This window comes from Elgaria multicarinata, chromosome 2 (assembly GCF_023053635.1).
Source record: "Elgaria multicarinata webbii isolate HBS135686 ecotype San Diego chromosome 2, rElgMul1.1.pri, whole genome shotgun sequence".
NCBI classification, from domain to species: Eukaryota; Metazoa; Chordata; class Lepidosauria; order Squamata; family Anguidae; genus Elgaria; species Elgaria multicarinata.
The window spans coordinates 75,977,519-75,994,988 of record NC_086172.1 but is presented as its reverse complement, the minus strand read 5'-3'; the positions used below and the strand labels follow the sequence as shown (position 1 = coordinate 75,994,988).

The 17,470-nt window shown below is 50.3% G+C and overlaps 1 protein-coding gene across 1 annotated transcript in view; it reads left to right on the top strand.

Moving 5' to 3' along the window:
• Window positions 1-13,166: 13,166 nt before the first annotated feature.
• WNT6 (Wnt family member 6) overlaps window positions 13,167-17,470 on the top strand; it is a 41,150-nt gene continuing 36,846 nt past the window's right edge. The window contains exon 1 of the mRNA XM_063118675.1: window positions 13,167-13,243. Within this exon, the coding sequence (XP_062974745.1) occupies window positions 13,167-13,243 (77 nt within the window). The remainder of the gene's footprint in view (window positions 13,244-17,470) is intronic.

Genomic DNA, 17,470 nt, shown 5'->3' with positions numbered 1-17,470 from the left:
TGCTTCCACATGCCCTGGACTACACACCCCATCATCCACAGCCAACAACTATGCTGGCTGGGGGTGATAGGCGTTATACCCCAACCTATCTGGAGGGTGCCATGTTGTGGGGAGGCTGCTTTAAAGCTGTCATAGCCTGGGCCCCAGGTGGAACAATATGACAATAAGTTTCAAAAGGCTGCATTATAAGAACTTAAGAGGAGCCAAGCTAGGTCAGGCCCAGGGCCCATCCAGTCCAGCGTTCTGTTCACACAGTGGCCAACCAGATGCTGACCAGCAACCCAGAAGCAGGATGCAAGTGCAATAGCATCCTCCCACCCATGTTCCCCAGCAATTGGTGGACATAGGCAAGCTGCCTCTGCTATTGGAGAGGCAGTAAGCCTGTTATGTTTCATTGTAAGGCCCACACAGGGCTGGCATATGGCATTTTGCTGCATGAGGCACAGCAGAAAGGATGCTCTCCCCCAAGTCAAGGTGCACAATACCCTACAAGACAAGCTGAGTTACTTCAGCACTTAAGCAGCCCATGGCTCTGCAAGCAGAAAACCCCATAACTGCCCCTTCCCTGGCAGTAAAAAACCCACAGCAATAATGAAGTAAATAACTAGCCATTTGCTGCCGTTTTATGACACCCAAAGTCAGCCTCTTCATGCTGCCTCTTCACTATGCCTAATGGTGCAGCTGGCCCTGTGCCCCATTGCTATGTATTGCAGAAATGCCCCTCGTGTCATGCTACAGGCCCTGCCCAGTGTAGATCTCGTAGCACCTACAACAGTTGTGGCCATGATAATAGTAGTGTAGTTAAGAAGCTGAGCAATGAATTAGGAAGGAAGTCCCTGGTTCAAATTTTGCCTGTGCTGTGAACTCATGAGGTAGCCTTAGACAAGACTCTCTCTTAAGCCTCAGCTTTTTTGCAAGGGTGGCAGGGTTATGTATGTACATGAAGTGATTTGAACAGTCTAAAATGGGCTTCATTAGCCATATTATTAAAGTGTGCAGGCTACTTCTGATTTTAGTCCCACAAGGCGCAGGGATGCAGGAAGAAACTGTGATTAGCCACAGAAAATGGTGCTTAAATGATTGTGAGAGTGCAAACGGGTTATGAAGACCATTATTAGGGGAGAAAAGATAAATGTTGCCGTTTGTGTCATTTATAGAACTGTGTAGGCTATGCTTTCATTCATGCTAACACTTGACTATGCATCTATTCTAGTCATCAGGACCATCCCAAGGTATTTTGGTATGGGGGTGGGGAACCAAATGGTGCTCCCAGTGGTAATCATCTCTCTATAAAAAATGGTAAGGCAATGCGTGGCAATGAGGTTCTTAGCAATGACACACTGGAGGTTACGAGCTATGAGAAGAACTTCATACGCTGGAGGTTCTGAGCTATGAGAAGAACTTTGTGTGGCTAACCAACACAATATATAAATACAGCTGGGAGAGGGTGGAGCCCAGAGAGGAGGCCGGGTGGCTTGCGAGCATGCATGCAGGCCTCAGGTAAGTGCTGCGGGTAGGCAGGCAGGGAGCAAGGAGGGGGAGAAGAGGCTAGGAGGGAACAGGGGGAGTCCAATGGATTCCCAGTCAGCCTTACATTTGGCTTTTCTGGGCACCCACAGAAAAGCCAGCAAAGTATGATACTGAGTGATAAAGTCCTGGCATGCAAATAGTCTGCGCAAGTCAAGCGTCTTTTTATAAACACAACCAGGAACTAATTTGCTGCCCTTTAATGGTTCCCAAATTTTGTCTAACCCTCCTGTACTGTGATCCATTGACAACTTGCAGTGAAGTGAGATGAAGGGTGGGGGAGGAAGAAAGGGTGGATATGATGCTTGGAGCTGCTCCATCAGACTATTTATCCTGGCTACTCAAGAAAGGCTCGGAGTAATACAGGTGTGTCAGATCTCTTTCAGCCTGAAAGCCCAATTCAATTTTGAGGTAGCTCTCAGGGGCCGTGTTCCAGTGGTGGGCGGGACCAAAACCAAAAGGGGGTGGGGCCAAAAGTTTTAAAAAAACACATACCAGCGTATCTTACTTAAAGCTCACACTGCCAGTAAACAAGCCTTAGGAGAAGCATTTTGATATTTTCGAACAATGAAAAAACTGCATAAAAGCCAGGAAATTAAAAACAAACAAACAAAAAACCTAATCTGCTCTCAGGGGAATGAAGCATGGCCATTTCAGGAACTACGGAGGGCCAGGTTTTGCCCCCCAGGAGGGTTAATTTTGGCACCTGGGACTGAGGATCTCCATCCCCGGGATAGAAGGTTCTGGAACCGTTGGGACTGGCCAATACTGAGGGAGACGGGAATTTGTCAGCTCCTACCCCTCAAGGTGGTTGTTGGTTAGGGAGTATGATTGTGACCTCATTCCTTAAGTATGGTGGTAGGAAGGGTCTGCCTCTTCCCGAACCACATGCTTAGCAAATATACACCAGGAATTGCATCTAAACTGGGAAGAAGCGCAAGAAAACACACAAGTGGCTGAGGAACATGGGCGGGAGGGTGCCATTTCCTGCTGTGTTGGTCCCTGGTCTACAGTTGGCTGGCCACTGTGTGAACAGAATGCCGGACTAAGTGGAACCTCAGTCTGATCCAGCATCAGGGCCCTTCTTATGTTCTTAGCTATAAGACAGCACAAAAGGCCTCTGAGGATAGATCTTTTGACAGACCACAGCAGCCGAGGAGGCTGGGAGCTGAGAAGGGTATTTGTACATGGTAGAGTCTCTTCCCCCTTGTAGCTGGCATCTGATTAACAAGTCTTCCATTCTGCCTTATAACCAAAGAGTGCAGAGATGTCAGAGGTCTTATGCCCTTCACGATTCTAGGTAGCGAAACATGGCCTCCCCAACCTGCTGTCCTCCACATATTTTGGACTGCAACTCCCATAATCCCTAACTATTGGCTGTACTGGCTGGTGTTGATGGGAGTTGTAGTCCAAAATATCCAGAGGGTCCCAGGATGGGGAAGGTTGCAGTGTGTATAAAGTGGGCCTTCGGGAGTGGTGGATATCTGCACAACCTTTTCCCTTTGGAAAATCTTCCAGTACCTTCCTCTGATTTCAGGAGGGTTTTGTAACAGGTGTGTGTGTGTGTATTGCAGTTGCCCCCAGTCTGGTCCCCTCCAAATGTTGGACACAACTCCCAGCATTCATGACCATTGGCCATGCTGCCTGGGGCTGAAAGGTTTTGAAGTCCGAACTATCAGGAGGGCACCAGGTTTTGGAAGGCTGGAGCTCTACATTCCTGGGACTTTCCTCTCCCATCTAAAGTATGTAGAGGAAGATGGGAAGCCCCCCACCCCGCCCTACAACACTTCCTCATCTTGGTCCAAGAGCATGCAGCCAAAGGCGGTCATTGAGAGGGCTGAAAGCGCAAAGAGAAATCACGGCACTGATTTTTCGCAGCATATAGTCTTGTGAGTCTAGTTGAGGGTGCTAAAAGAGAGAGAGAGAGAGAGAGAGAGAGGCCTTGGCTGAAGCATGATCACAAGCGGCTCACTCACAGCCAATTGACTTTTAATGAATCCCTAGCTAACGGGTCTGGAGGAGCTCAGCACCACTCAAGGAGGTCAGAATGGCTAGCCAGGTCTCTAACCCCAGGGGCTGGGAATGGTGAGCGCAGTCCAAAATTAGACACGGACCAGCTGTGCCCAACCTGGTGCCCCCCTCTGTGCTGGCTGGGGAGCATGGGAGTTGTGGTCCCACACGTCGGGAAGACGCCATGTTGGGGAAGGCTGAACGAGCCAATTCCGGCGGTTCCTTGCTGAGGCTGGCCGCGTGTGGCTGGGCCGGGCCGGTTCTGGCAAATTCTGCGGGCTCCGTCAGGACAATACGCGGCCTCGACAGGGCGGTGGAAGATCCGAGGTTGCTACCTTCTCTGCCGAGGCTTTTGTTATTCTAATCAGATCATCCTCTCCGCCCTGCCGTGAGGTCGCAACCCCGTGCTGATGACATCACAGCGTGCTGCTATGGAGACGGCTGGGATGTCACAAACATGCCTCGATGACCTCACTGCAGGAGCTGAGCCCACCGGCATTCAATCACCGGCGGGCCTGGGTAATCAAGGCATGGCGGAGCCATGGGAAAGTATGCGGCTGCTGAGCGGCCGGCTGTTTGACTTGGAGACAGACGAGCGTTCCCCGCAGCGGGATCGGCCATTTCCGTCCCTCCCTTGGTCCGCGGAGCGGCGGGGAAGCAGGGCGATCCTCTGTCAACACACAGCACAGCCTCCGCGAGCCAGGCGGGGGCCGAGGCCGAGGCTGCCAAGCCCGAGGACGAAGACGAGGGCGGCCGGGCGGGGCGGGCGGCCTGCTCCGCACAGCCCGCGCGGAAGGGGCGCGCCACGGGCGACAGGTGGCACTGTCTGTCCCCTTGAAGTCGGCGCGGCCCCGCGCGGCCCTGGCCTGCTGGCTGCTAGAGGGCGCAGTGCGCTAGCAAGCAGAGCCGGGCGGAGGCCTTCCCTTCGCTTCCCCCTGGTGGGGGGTCCCAGCCTGCCGGGGCCCTCAGAGGAGCAACAGCCGCGGATTCGGGTCTTTGGGGAAGTTTGTTTTCCGCAGCGGTCCAGTGGATCGCACGGAAGATCTGGATTCAAATGCCTCATCCCCACCAGCACTTAGGCGAAAAGTGGGAGTCTTCTGACCCCGAGGGTTACTCGTTACAAGTGCTTCGTTTCCAGAGAAAAGATGTCCCGGGAGGTCAAGTGTCTGTCTGTCTGTCTGCAAACAGCAGCTTCACTGATATGGAAGCCTTTAGCTTGCTATCCCTTAAGTGCTGATATGTAGGGCATCAAATGAACTCCGTAGGGAGGAGGGAGATGAGATGTCCCCTGAATGTGGCACTTGGGGACCTTTGATTTGGCTTAATAAAGGTATGACAGTGATGTAAATATTGGGCATTTTTTGGGAATTCATCTGTTATAGCCTTCCCCCAACCTGGCGCCCTCCAGATGCATTGGATTACAGCTCCTATCATCCCCAGCCATGGCTGAGCAGTGGTGGTGGTTGTAGCCCAACACATCTGGAAGGTTAAGTTGGGGAAGGATGATTCATTAAGAAAAAGTTTGGCTCTGCCTTGGGCTGAATGGATGGGACAATCTATAGATCAGTATACATAAAAAATAATTTGGCTCCACCTACAAGAATTCATACCTGCGTTGTGCCCCTATCATCTCATTGTTCCCTAATAACCTGCAAAGTTGTTTAAAATGCTGATAAAAACAGAAAACTTTCTAAAGAGGGGCACAAAATTTGGGGACAAGGGTTGAAAAAGAAGACAGAAGTCAATGATGCACTCAAGGCAAGACTTTGGGGCAGAAGTCCAGGGCCCCCCTCAGCAGACTGAGCTGGCCTGGTTTACCACATTTTAAAGTGAGCAAAGTAACACACATTACCATAGAAAGAATGGGGGAGGCCCCATCACACCACTGTATGGGATGCTGGAGGTAGCTGGAATGCTCCGTTCATAAATTTATTTATTTATTGCATTTCTATACCGCCCAATAGCCAAAGCTAAATGTGTGTGTGAGTGTGAACATGTGAGAGAAAGAGAATGAGAAGATGTGTAATATATTTCAAAGGCTCTTTTGGGCAGGACAGGGGAGAGAGTTGGAAAGGAATTATCCTATTATGAGCACAGGTTAGCATGGATGAATTTAGAGACCCCCACTATTAAGATTGCATTGAATACACATAGGTCATTGATCATTTACAGCAGTCTTCTCCAACCTTGTGCTCTCCAGATGTGTTGGATTACAACCTCCATCACCCGCAAAAAGGAACTAGTCCAATATATTTGGAGGATACCAAGTTAAAGGCTGATTTACACCTTTCATCAACCTGGCACCCTCCAGGTGGCCATGATGGTTGGGGATAATGGGAGTTGTAGTCCAAACACATCTGAAGGGCATCAGGTTAGAGAATGCTGACTTAGAATCTAACTGTCTTTGCTAGATACAAACAATTTTAAGGAGAAGAAACGAGAGAGGCAGGTACAGCTACAGATCATTCATAGTACAGAGACCAACCAGTGTGCTGTAAGTGAAGCATGCAAATGAATTCTAATAGTACATAGACATTAGTAAATCTGTGTCTGATGGCATAATGCTCCCACCATGACCCACAATAGCACAAAGAAGGGAGAGGGGTCAGGCATAGAAGATTCCATGGCAGTAGGGAATAATATATTTGAATGACATCTGATGTTGATGGGCACTAGCGGAAGCATTTTAAAAAGATAGGGTGGATGGGTGGTTAAATTGAGGCTCGAAAATATTACCATAACTACATCATCCTCGGTCTAATATCAGTTGTGCTGCTTTTATAACTTGTGTCAGGTACAGTATCAGGGATAGCCTATGTCCCATTTTAAGAAACAAATACTAGAGACCCTACAGTAATCTCTCTCTTTCATAACACTTGAATATAGGGATACAGGAAGCTGCCTTCTACTGAGTCAGGCCCTTGATCCATCTAGTCCAGTACTGTCAACACTGACTGGCAGCAGTTTCCCAGGGTTTCATCACTGCTGTCCCCCTCTTCTCTTATGCCCATGCTACACCCCTCTTTTCTCCAGCCACCACCGCCTTTTTGCTCGGATCCAACCTCTCCTTTTCCTGCCGCCATCCTCCTCCTCCACAACCTCTTTACTCTTCCTGCCACCTGCCTCCCCTCCTAAGCTGGGCTTTGAGGGGGGCCTTCCTTAAAGTGAGGCATTCTGGGTGAGGTGGTCCTGGAGATTACATGTGCTGTGGCAACACAGGTGATCTTCAAAGCGTCCATACCCAGAATGCTTTGCTTTAAGGAAAGACCCCCTCAAAGCATGGCAATCAGGCCTGGTTGGCTCTCTGGTGAGCCATGTTGGCTGCTTTGTGTGACTCACCTGATCTCTCACTCTGGGAGGTTACTCAAGACTGAGAGATCATGTGGACAAGCTCATTCTTTGTGTGGCATGGATGGGTTGGCGGCTGGTATAGGGGAGAAGCCAAAGCACCATGACCACCTTTGAGTGGTCATTTTGGTGACCCCAGAATTTGGCACCTAAGGCAATTGCCCTGTTCGCCCCCCAGCCCCCAGCAAGAAACAGCTCTAGCTGGAGACCTTCATGCAAAACATGTGTTCTACCACTAAGCAATAACTCTTCCCTGCTCTGGGTTACCTTTTGAAACTCACTGGCGGATTCAGGATAGACACATAAAAGTATTTCTTCACAAAACACATAGGCAATTTACAAAGTTCACTGCTACAGAATGTGGTGATGTCCACAGGCTAAAATGGAATTAACAGGGAATTCAACCAGGGATGAGCAAAATAGACTGAGATCTACTGGTAGATCTCTGGGTGATTTGCAGGACCAGGCCAAGGTTTCCTTATCCCAGTTATTTAATGAGCACAATTTATTTATTTATTTATTTATTACATTTCTATACCACCCAATAGCCGGAGCTCTCTGGGCGGTTCACAAAAATTAAAAACATTCAAAGTATAAAACAACAGTATAAAACCATAATATAAAATACAATATAAAAACTCAACCAGAGAAAAACAGCAGCAATGCAAAATTACAAATTTAAAACACCAAGTTAAAATTTATAGACTGTTAAAATGCTGGGAGAATAAAAAGGTCTTCACCTGGAGTCAAAAAGCATATAATGTAGGTGCCAAGCGAACCTCCTTAGGGAGCTCATTCCACAGCCGGGGTGCCACAGCAGAGAAGGCCCTCCTCCTGGTAGCCACCTGCCTCACTTCCTTTGGCAGGGGCTCGTGGAGAAGGACCCCTGAGGATGACCTTAGGGTCCGGGCAGGTACATATGGGAGGAGGCGTTCCTTCAGATAACCCGGCCCCAAGCCATTTAGGGCTTTAAATGTTAATACCAGCACTTTGAATCGGGCCCGGACCTGGACTGGCAGCCAATGAAGCTGGAAAAGGACTGGCGTAATGTGGTCTCATCGGCCAGTCCCTGTCAATAAACGTGATGCCTTGTTTTGTGCCAGCTGAAGTTTCCGGACCGTTTTCAAAGGCAGCCCCACGTATAACGCATTGCAGTAATCCAAACGAGAGGTTATCAGAGCATGGATAACTGTAGCTAGGCTATCTCTGTCCAGATAAGGGCGCAGTTGGTATATCAGCCTAAGCTGATAAAAGGTGCTCTTTGCCACTGAGTTCACCTGTGCCTCAAGTGACAGTTCTGGATCTGACCTTGGTCTGATCCAGGAGGGCTTTTCTTATGTCCCTTTGCAGGCAACCACTCTAGACTGCTTCCAACATAAAGGGAATTGTGGTGTCAGCAATTCTCTTTTGTGGGTAAGCCAGAATTTTCCTCCAAGGGTGATGCAAAAAATATGACAACTCTCTCCTGACAGCAAAGTTCAAATACCTGCAGGGCAATGGTTGATTTTTTTTTAAAAAAAAATTACCAAGAAGGGCTTTGCTCAAGCCTGCCTGGTAGCCCTACTTCCTAATCCCAAATGTGTGTGTGTGTGTGTGTGTGTGTGTGTGAGAGAGAGAGAGAGAGAGAGCTCACTGGCTGTGGCACTTCCCTCTGTGTGTGTGTGGGGGGGGGAAGGGGGAAGAGAAGAATTGTATTCTGGCAATATTCTGTCCAGACATTCATGTATTCATTGAAACTTAATATGCTGTAATACAGTCAGGTTGAGACCTCAGGTTCTTGTACTAAGTTTTGTCTCAAATTAACCCCTGCTTGTAGGGACAGAGGAATGCATGGGCCAAAAATCAAGGAAGTTACTGGTACCTACATGTGAGAGGGCCTTCTCTGTTGTGGCACCTTATTGATGCAATGTCTTGCGCAAGGAGGCTTGCCCGGTGCCTACAGTGTTACGTTTTTAGAGCCACGTATAGGCATTTCTCTTCTCCCAGGCATTTTTGATTTTAAGGTTTTCATTATTGTATTGGTTGTTTTTAACCTGTTTTATTTTGTGAGCCACCCTGGGAACATTTGGGTATAAGGCATCATCTAAATAAATAAACTAACCAAAATTGTTTTATTTATTGAAATAACACCAAAGATGGAAGACGGCTGGGAGTATGGTGGCATAGTAACACCAATGAGAGAGAAAACAGCCACAAATCTTGTGGTACTTTGGTGTACCAGAGGAGATGATGTTGGGTTCTTTAGAATGGACCGATGGAGGAAGTATAAAAGACCATCTCCTCCACCCTCTCATTTACACACACATCGCAAACAATGTTTTCTTGGCCAACTTCCTTTTTGAACCCTCCTGCCAGTCCTATTTTCTGCTGTCCCAACCCTACTATAGGCTCCATTGGGTTGTTACATTTCTGAAGAGAGCTGCCGAGAGGCCACGCCCTCCGATCGACAAGTGCCGCCCCCTAGCCTCGGATGTCAGGGGTCAGCAGCCGGGCGCTCCTCGTTGTAGCTGTGACTTGTCTCTGTTCTGCCGGGAGGAGGAGCCGCGCTCTGGTATTCCAGTACGGTGTTGTGTCCCGGCTCACATCCAGCTCGGCTTGGATGGCCTTGGGCAAGTCACCAGCCCTCAGCGTCAGTCAGTTCCCTCTTCTGTCCAATCAATCAACCCTGGGAGCAAGAGAACGATCTATTACAGCGACCACCCCGTGAGGTAGTGACTGCGAATGAATTCTGCCAGTAAAACGATGACATTAAATCAACAAACGAACGGTATTTCTGATCGTGGCCGGAGGTTTTCTTTTCAAGCCATCTCGGCAGGCTGAGATCCTCGGCCTGGGATCCACCGGGCATCACGAGTGTGTTTGGGAGTGTCTCGGGCTGCTCTTAAGCCAACAAACTGGCCAGCCTGCCTGCCCCCCACCCCTTTTCCATCCCGACGCAGCAGCGATGATGAATGGAGATTTGCCGTCGGACGCACCTGCTGCTGCGTCAAACAGAGTTTCGTTTTCTTCCCGCTTTGAACTCCCCGGGACAAGGGGCATCAAAGGGATTTTTGGGCGGTTAGGAAATCAGATAAAGGGGTTTCACCTGCCCCGCTGGCCCCTTTGCTAAAACGGGAGGGGGCGTGGCGCAGAAGAGCCATGGGGAGAGGAGAAAAAAGTCCCCCTTCCTCAGAGCTGGCCTATCTGGTCCTTCTGCTTGCCTGGAAGATCGAGGCTCGGGCGGGAGTGTCTGGGCGTAGGGTTGAGGCTTCGCAGTTTCTGGAGGTTGCACGTAGAGCCCTCCTGCCCCCCCCCCCCCTGCGAACATCTAGGAGGCAGGACTCGCCCCTCCTCGTCCACAAGGCCTTTCCGCATTGGGGGTGTGTGTGTTTCACTTTTCATTTTGGGGTTCCCCGCCCCCTTTGTAAAAATAAATAAATGAATAAGTGGGGGAAGACATGTATCACTAGAATAGTCATGGCCAAGAAAGGCAGAGGGAGGGAAATACGGTCAGGCAATATTTTCGGAAATGTCCGGGCAAATTTTGCTCCCCCCCTTCAGTGCCAGGAATGTGTGTGTGTGTGTGTGTGTGTGTGTGTGTGTCAGGGGTTGGGAGAATGTTATGAACATTTCCAGTGTGAACTTTTTTTTAAAAAAAGTTTTTATTTGGAGTACTTTAAAAAGAAAAGAGAATACAACACAATACTCCTTCTGCTGAGTACTATTTTTTGTTGCCAAGCAGGGTTTCATATGACTCATATAATATATATATGGGAGAGAGAGATTCCAATTTATCCTTCTTTTTATGCCAGTCCAGGCGGGAAAGCTTCAAAGAAGATAAATGTAATGGGTTGATTGACAAATATATACACACTGCAAATTGGGATTAAGTGTTGGATTTGAAGCTGGAAGACCTGAGTTCGTATGCCAGCTCATCCACCAGGCCTAGTTTGGGCAAATGAGTGTCTTTAAAGTTTAGGGTCTTTCCCCCTGTCTCTGTAAAATGGGTGCAAAGGTTGCCTACCTTGCAGGCAGCAATAGTGGAAAATGAAAGAATTTTCAATCACATAAGTTTCTTCTACAAAGTTCCTGAGCCTGATCATATTTATTCACAGTACCACTATGTTCAGTGAGGTTTACTCCCAAGTAAGTACGGAGGACTACTATAGCCTTACAGTACAACCCTGTGCATGTTTGCTCTGAAGTAAATTCCAATGTTCAATAGGGCTTAATCCCAGGTATGTGTACATTGGACTTCATCCTCAGTTGGGAGTGTGTGTGCATCAAACAGAGGTAAATGTCTAGTTTAGTATTATGTGCCCAGAAATAACAAAATAGTGGAGCAATAATGCAGACAATCTTCCCTGACTCTGAGTGAATGCACACTCTAGAAGATGAGTGTCACATTTGGACCCATAACCCAGGAATTTACCCGTTATTTTTAAAAACCTCATTTCTACTGTAGACAACATTGTGAAGGGGTGGCGAGAGATCCCGTGAAAGGCTCTTTGTTGTGTTACTTTATCATCATCATCATCATCATCAGTATTTGGGCTTTTTAATGTGCTCAAAAAGCTTCACATTTTTAGTAATCTTTAGAGCAACAGATAAATTAGGCAATTATTAACATCCACATATTACAGATACAGTAAAAGGCTGGTGCAAAGAGGCTCAGTAGAGTTTTGGTGGCGATAGTAGAGATTTGCTCAGGTAGAGAGATTTGGGGAAGATTTGGCTCCTAGCGAGTGCTCTTGACTATTACATCACATGAGCTGAACTGCACTTTCTTTATAACATAGATAGGGTCCAGTTGATATGTCCTAGCTGCATTTTGGAAACATCAGGGATAAACACAGCTGGGGGATGTTGGGACTCTGTGAGAATTTGGCAGGCTGAGCCCTGGGGCTGCGAACATCGCCAGTTTAGGGACACACAGGCCAGCTACCTGCAAGATGGTGGAATGCAGCTTGTTCAGGGTAGGAATGTGGAAGAAAGGGCATGGCTTTCTAAGTGCTGGATATGCCAGAATGAGAGTCTTTTGGGGGTTGCAAAACCTGTTGGTAGGGACTGTATCACTTCTAGGTTCTGTACAGCACCGATCCCACTCTCTTGATAACCCAGTATTCATCAAGAGAAGAAACTCTTCTTTTAGCAGGTTGGGTTCAAAGGCAACTTAGTCTCAGAACAGTTCTTCATTTCTCAGATGAGAATGCCTATGTGTGTGTTTTTGCCGTGGTGGTGGGATTGCCTAGAGTTACGTGAAAAGGCACTCTGCACATGCTCTGAGTACCATTTCATCCCAATTAAAATGTCCCAAAGGCTCAGAAGTTCGACTCAGCTGATTCCAGAGTTTAAGCAAAATAAATTGAGATCAGGATGATAGTAAACATGACAACGAGGCATCCAAATGGAGCGCCTGCGTCTAGAAGGCGAGAAACGGAGGCCTCTAAAAATCCACCTCGAAAAGTGAGGGGCATCCAAGTTCCAGATTTTGCATGAGGAAAAGCGGCCGGACGGCGTTGGTGACCTTTGGGGCTCGCAGTAGGGAAAGGAGATGGACGATCTCCTCTCTCTGACGGGAACCACCCCCACCAGGGCCTGTTTTCGCCGTCGGACGGCAGCAAATCCCCAAAGAAGTCCACGAAGCCCTGATGGCCTCGGCCGCTTGGCGAGCGTAACGGAAGAGGCAGCTTTGAAACCTGGTCTGGACTCGGCGAGCCCGGCTGGCCAGGTATGGCCAGCCGGCTGTGCCAGGCGAAAAGCCCTTGTGCGCGCCGGGGCCGGGGCCGGGGCCGGGGCCGGGGCCGGGGCCGGGGCCGGGGGCGCTGCCTGTCTCCGGGCTGGCTCCTTTGGAGAGATCCCTCTGCAGCACGCCCCCGCCCCTCCCCGCCTCGGTCCTTCTGTCCGGGCTGCCGGAGGGAGATGGCAATCGCGGTGCGCTCGGAATGCGCCGCTTGGCACTCGCTCAGCCCCCTCTCCCCCTCCTCACGCCCTCTCTGTCTTTCGCCGTCCCCTCCCCGCGCTCCGCTTTGCCTGTCAGGGGGAAGCAGCCTCGTCCGTCCGTCCCTCCCTCCCTCGCTCGCTCGCTCGCTGGCTGCCTGGCTCTCCTCCTCCGCCCGGGACGGGGCTCAGGAGCAGCAGCCCCGCGAGTGGCTCCCTTCGCCCGGCGCGCGCTCGCCCGCTCGCCCGCTCGCTCGCCCGCCCTGCTGCGCCTCCGAGGGCGCACGGCGCGCCGCGCTGGAGAAGGGGCCGGCGATCTCGCAGCCCCGCGCCGCCGCCGCCGCCGCCTCCCCCGCCCCAGGATGTTGCCCCCGTCCCGGACCCAGCTGGGGCTTTTCTTCATCTTGCTCTGCCCGGCCAACATCATCGGGCTGTGGTGGTGAGTAGCTGAGACGCTGCCCCGAGGGGGAGTCCCGGGAAGGGGCTCTCCGAAGGGGAGGAAGGAACCGGGGCCGGGGGAGGGCTGTCTGCTCTCCAGTCTACTTTCACATAGGGAGCCCGGGAGCCCGAAAGATTGTCCCGATGGGGCAGCAGTGGGCCAGGCAGAAGTGTTGGGACCGACGGGTGGTGGGGGTTCTAGGGAGCTGGGCTATCCGGAGAGAGGTTTCTGAAATGCGAGGCGGCCGCGGTCTTTGGCCAGAAGCTGTATTCAAACTAGGGCCAGTACTGCAGCCTTCAAGGGCTCCTAGCCGTCCTGGAAAGCAAAGGGAGGTGGCGTGCTGAAGCCAGGAATCCCGAGGGGGCGGACACTATCCCGACTTCATAGATGCCCTGGGGAGCAGATTTTCCCCGCCTTCCAGTTCGACAGGGCCCTATGGAATTCGTGCCCTCGGCTATACAGACTTTATAGTGTGAGGGCAGATACCAGAGAAACTTAAAGACGCCCCGTCTCTTGAGATCTCCCCCTTTGAACATTGATCTCCACTGGAACCGACTCCTTCGCGCCTCACGTTTATACATCTCTCTCCTCAGTCCGAGGCGAGAGTCGCCCCATCACACAGTCCCACATAGGCTCCGTGCCTTAGAGATCCACAGAAAAAGCCCTCCGACTGTGTCGCGCCCCCTCCTCTCTTTTCGCAGTCTGATTCTCCTCTCCCCCCCCCCCCCGTCCCGTCCTGTCCCGTCCAAGCCCCCGGGGATCTTAAGGTAAACGCGAGTCACTCCTGTTGGGATGGGGAGCCGACGCCAGGCGAGCGCTGAGCTGTCCTGGGGCTACATTCCTACATAAGGCAAGGGGGGGGGGAGGAGGAGAAGGACGGAGGGGGGGGGGACACGACTCGACCGACCCCTTGTCGAAAAGCCTCCGGATCTCTGGAGAGGCAGGCAGGGGGCACCTTGCCTCGCCCTCCCTTCCAGTAAGTCAACTTTAATTAAAAAAAGACAAGGTGTAAGGAAAAGGCGAGGTGATTCCGATAGCCCTCCCGCCCTCTTTCTGCGCCCCTGGACGTGGGGCCTTCATCAAAGAGTGCGGGGGAGGCAAGCCAGAGAGAGAGAGAGAGAGAGAGAGAGAGAGAGAGAGAGAGAGAGAGAGAGAGAGAGAGAGGGAGGGAGGGAGGGAGGGAGGGAGGGAGGGAGGGAGGGAGGGGACGGGGAGGGGGTTCATTACACCAACGAGCCCGTAACTGGGACCCAGCCTCGGAAAAGCCCAGGTATCTGTCGAAACATGACCTATTTAAATCTATTAAGAATTTCACCCAACCTGTCCTGATCCCTTTTTAAGTGCTTTCCAGCCTAGCTTCCTTTCCTGCAATCCGGGACATAATTCATTAGCTAAGGTGATTCATCTCAACGTTGTCACACTTGCCTGACCTCCAAAATCAAGCTCTGGCTAACCCTTTCCCTGCCTCTTCCCCCCTCTTCCCCCCTGGAGGGGATTGTCTCATCTACAACCTGCCTGCTTGTTGTCCCAGCCAGCTTGAGAGAGAACAAGCCACCTCCCCTCTACGCCTTCACAAGTGGTGGTGGTGGTGGGAGTTTGCCCCCCACCCCGGGCAGTGCTGGCTCCAGGTTTTGGAGGGCCCTTGGGCAAGACACCCTCAATGCACTCCCTCCTTCAGTGAGAGTATGGTCTCACCACCATTGTCACAAACTACTCTTGCTACTGCTACTGCTGCTCCTTGCTCCCACTTGCTTGCTTGACAGGCAGAGAGCCAGGGAGCAAACAGCACCTCCTGCTCCTCCTTCTCAACACCACTATTGTCTGTGCCGGAGCAAGAGGCAGGTGGACAAGCACGCTGCAGTGGTGAAGAGGTGGACCACGACCAGGGAATTTGGGCCCCTGCTGGGGTGTCGGCCCTTGGCAGGTGCCCAACTATTCCTACCTTTGATGCTGCCCTGCCTCGAGGGACCAGAACTTGACGGCTTTTAGAATGAAAAGGAAGGCATCCATTTTACTAATGAACTAATCTTCCCATGATTTCCCGAGAAATCCATGGTCATTGTCCATGTGGACAGTCCCGGGCAGACTCTTTAGTGCTGTAACTGGTAGGAACACTGGATCTCTTTCAGGAGGTACAATTTCTTGTCACCTGATCTCTCCCCAGTAGATGCTTTCATTGATCAAGAAAACACAGACTGGATTTGCCCATGCTCTTGTCACACTTAGAGCTGATTCACAAATACAGGTTCATGAAGACCCACTAACTTGGTGACAGGCAGCTGAAAATGCAAACCAACTAACTACACTGAAAGGCACTGTGTTTGGAGTTAGGCCACATCCTATGAATGCTCTGCCTATCAGCGGTTTCTTTCTGGCGGCCTTTTCTTCGCACATGCAAGTTATCACTTGATGTTGCAGTCATTAAATGGTCATGCATGCAGTGCTGTCCCAGCCCGTGTGCCACTTTATTTCCTGCCCCACCGAATAAAATGATCCAGTATCTGCATATGGGATAAGGAGTAGTATAAAGGCTATTGCCAGCAACACATTAACTGATACCAACCACATCCACTGCAAAGCAGACAGTGGTTTGGTTTCCTAGGAAAGCATGGTTACCTGAAATGATCAGGAGGAGATCTATATGTGCACAGATGTTTGTGCTGTGGTAGGCTGTGCAGAGGAATCTAGGCAGAGTGACAATCTATCCTTCTCAGTCAGGGAGTTATCTCTGGTCTTCAAATCTTGACAGCCAGGATGGATGTGGAAATGCTAAGTGGTCCTTCACTTGTACCTAGGATTGAAGGACCAAATGCTCCTTCACAGTACCTAGGGCTTCCTGCTCCCAGAGACACACCTCGCTTGTGTTCGCTCCAGCAAGAGAACTTGGTTTTAAAATAACAGCAAGGGGTGGTTTTTCTGCATAGAGCAGGGGCGTTGAACCCCAATTTGCACATTTGGGGTCCCAATGCAGCCCTCCAGGTTTTTCCAGGTGGCCCTGCCCCTTCCCCTGGCCTCACCATTCCCCCCTGGACTATGGATTGTTCTGTGCTTACCAGGCTTTTGCACGGCCCGTTCCCACCCCCCATTCTAAGAGGTTGAAATGCCTCTCCTAAGGCTTAGTTACTGGCAGTAAAAGCTTTAAGGTAAAATATGCTGCCTTCAATCTCATCTGCCACTGGAATGTGGCCCCTCAAAACTTCTCTGAAATGGAATTTGGCCCTTGGGCTGAAAAGGTTCTTCACCCCAGCATCAAGAACCATGGGACCCCTTCTCATTGGGGCCCCTAAAAAATGCATCACACAGAAGGCTAGGGGATGCATGGCATCCCTATCCTGGAGCAGTGGGTCTGTTGCCATAGCCTATGATTTTGCTTGCCCTTTATCCTTCAGTTCTCCATGGCGGGAACATCAACATCATTATTTTATTTCGTTTAATTTCTATACCACCAAATAGCCAGAGCTCAGTGGGTGATTCATAAAAATTACAAGACACATACAAAATTTAAAAAAATTGTTTGAACAGCTAAAACTATTACAAGGAGATACAGGGACTTGAAAAAAAAACTGACATTAAAGTCCCAAAATATGCTGTCAAATGCCTGGGAACAGAGGACAGTTTTAACCTGATGCCAAAAATATAACAATGTTAGCCCCAGGCAGACTTCAGTGGGGATAGCATTCCAATAAGGCCCTCTCTCTTGTTGCCATCCTCCAAGCCTCCCTCGAGGAGGCACTCAAAGCAGGGCCTCAGATGTTGACCATAGCGTATGGGTAGGTTTGTACTGGGAGTAACAGTAATTTCAAAAACTTTGCTGCACCATTCAGAACCAATTTCCACCTCCATCTATGCTGGCCAGCCTTCATGGTGCTGCCTGAAACAATGGGGAAGGTCTGTAGCTCAGTTGTAGAGTCATGGTCCAGATGCGATCTCCAGCGTCTCCAAGGGGGCTGGAAAAATTCCTGCCTAAAGGCATCATCAGATGAGCATTTTATTTCATGCTCATTGCTGGGCACTCATGGATTTTCGCGGGTCCCTCTCATGACATCATCTGTCTCCCAAGTGCTTCCTGCCTCTTCTAGCCTTCTTTGCACAACAAAAAACACCCCAGTAAATCCCACTTATTTTTAAAGATGGAAGTTGCCACTGTGTCCTGTTGCATGCAGGAGAAACAGTGTGATCAAAACGGCCCACTGAATGGGCCACGTGTATGTTGTTTACTTCATCTTT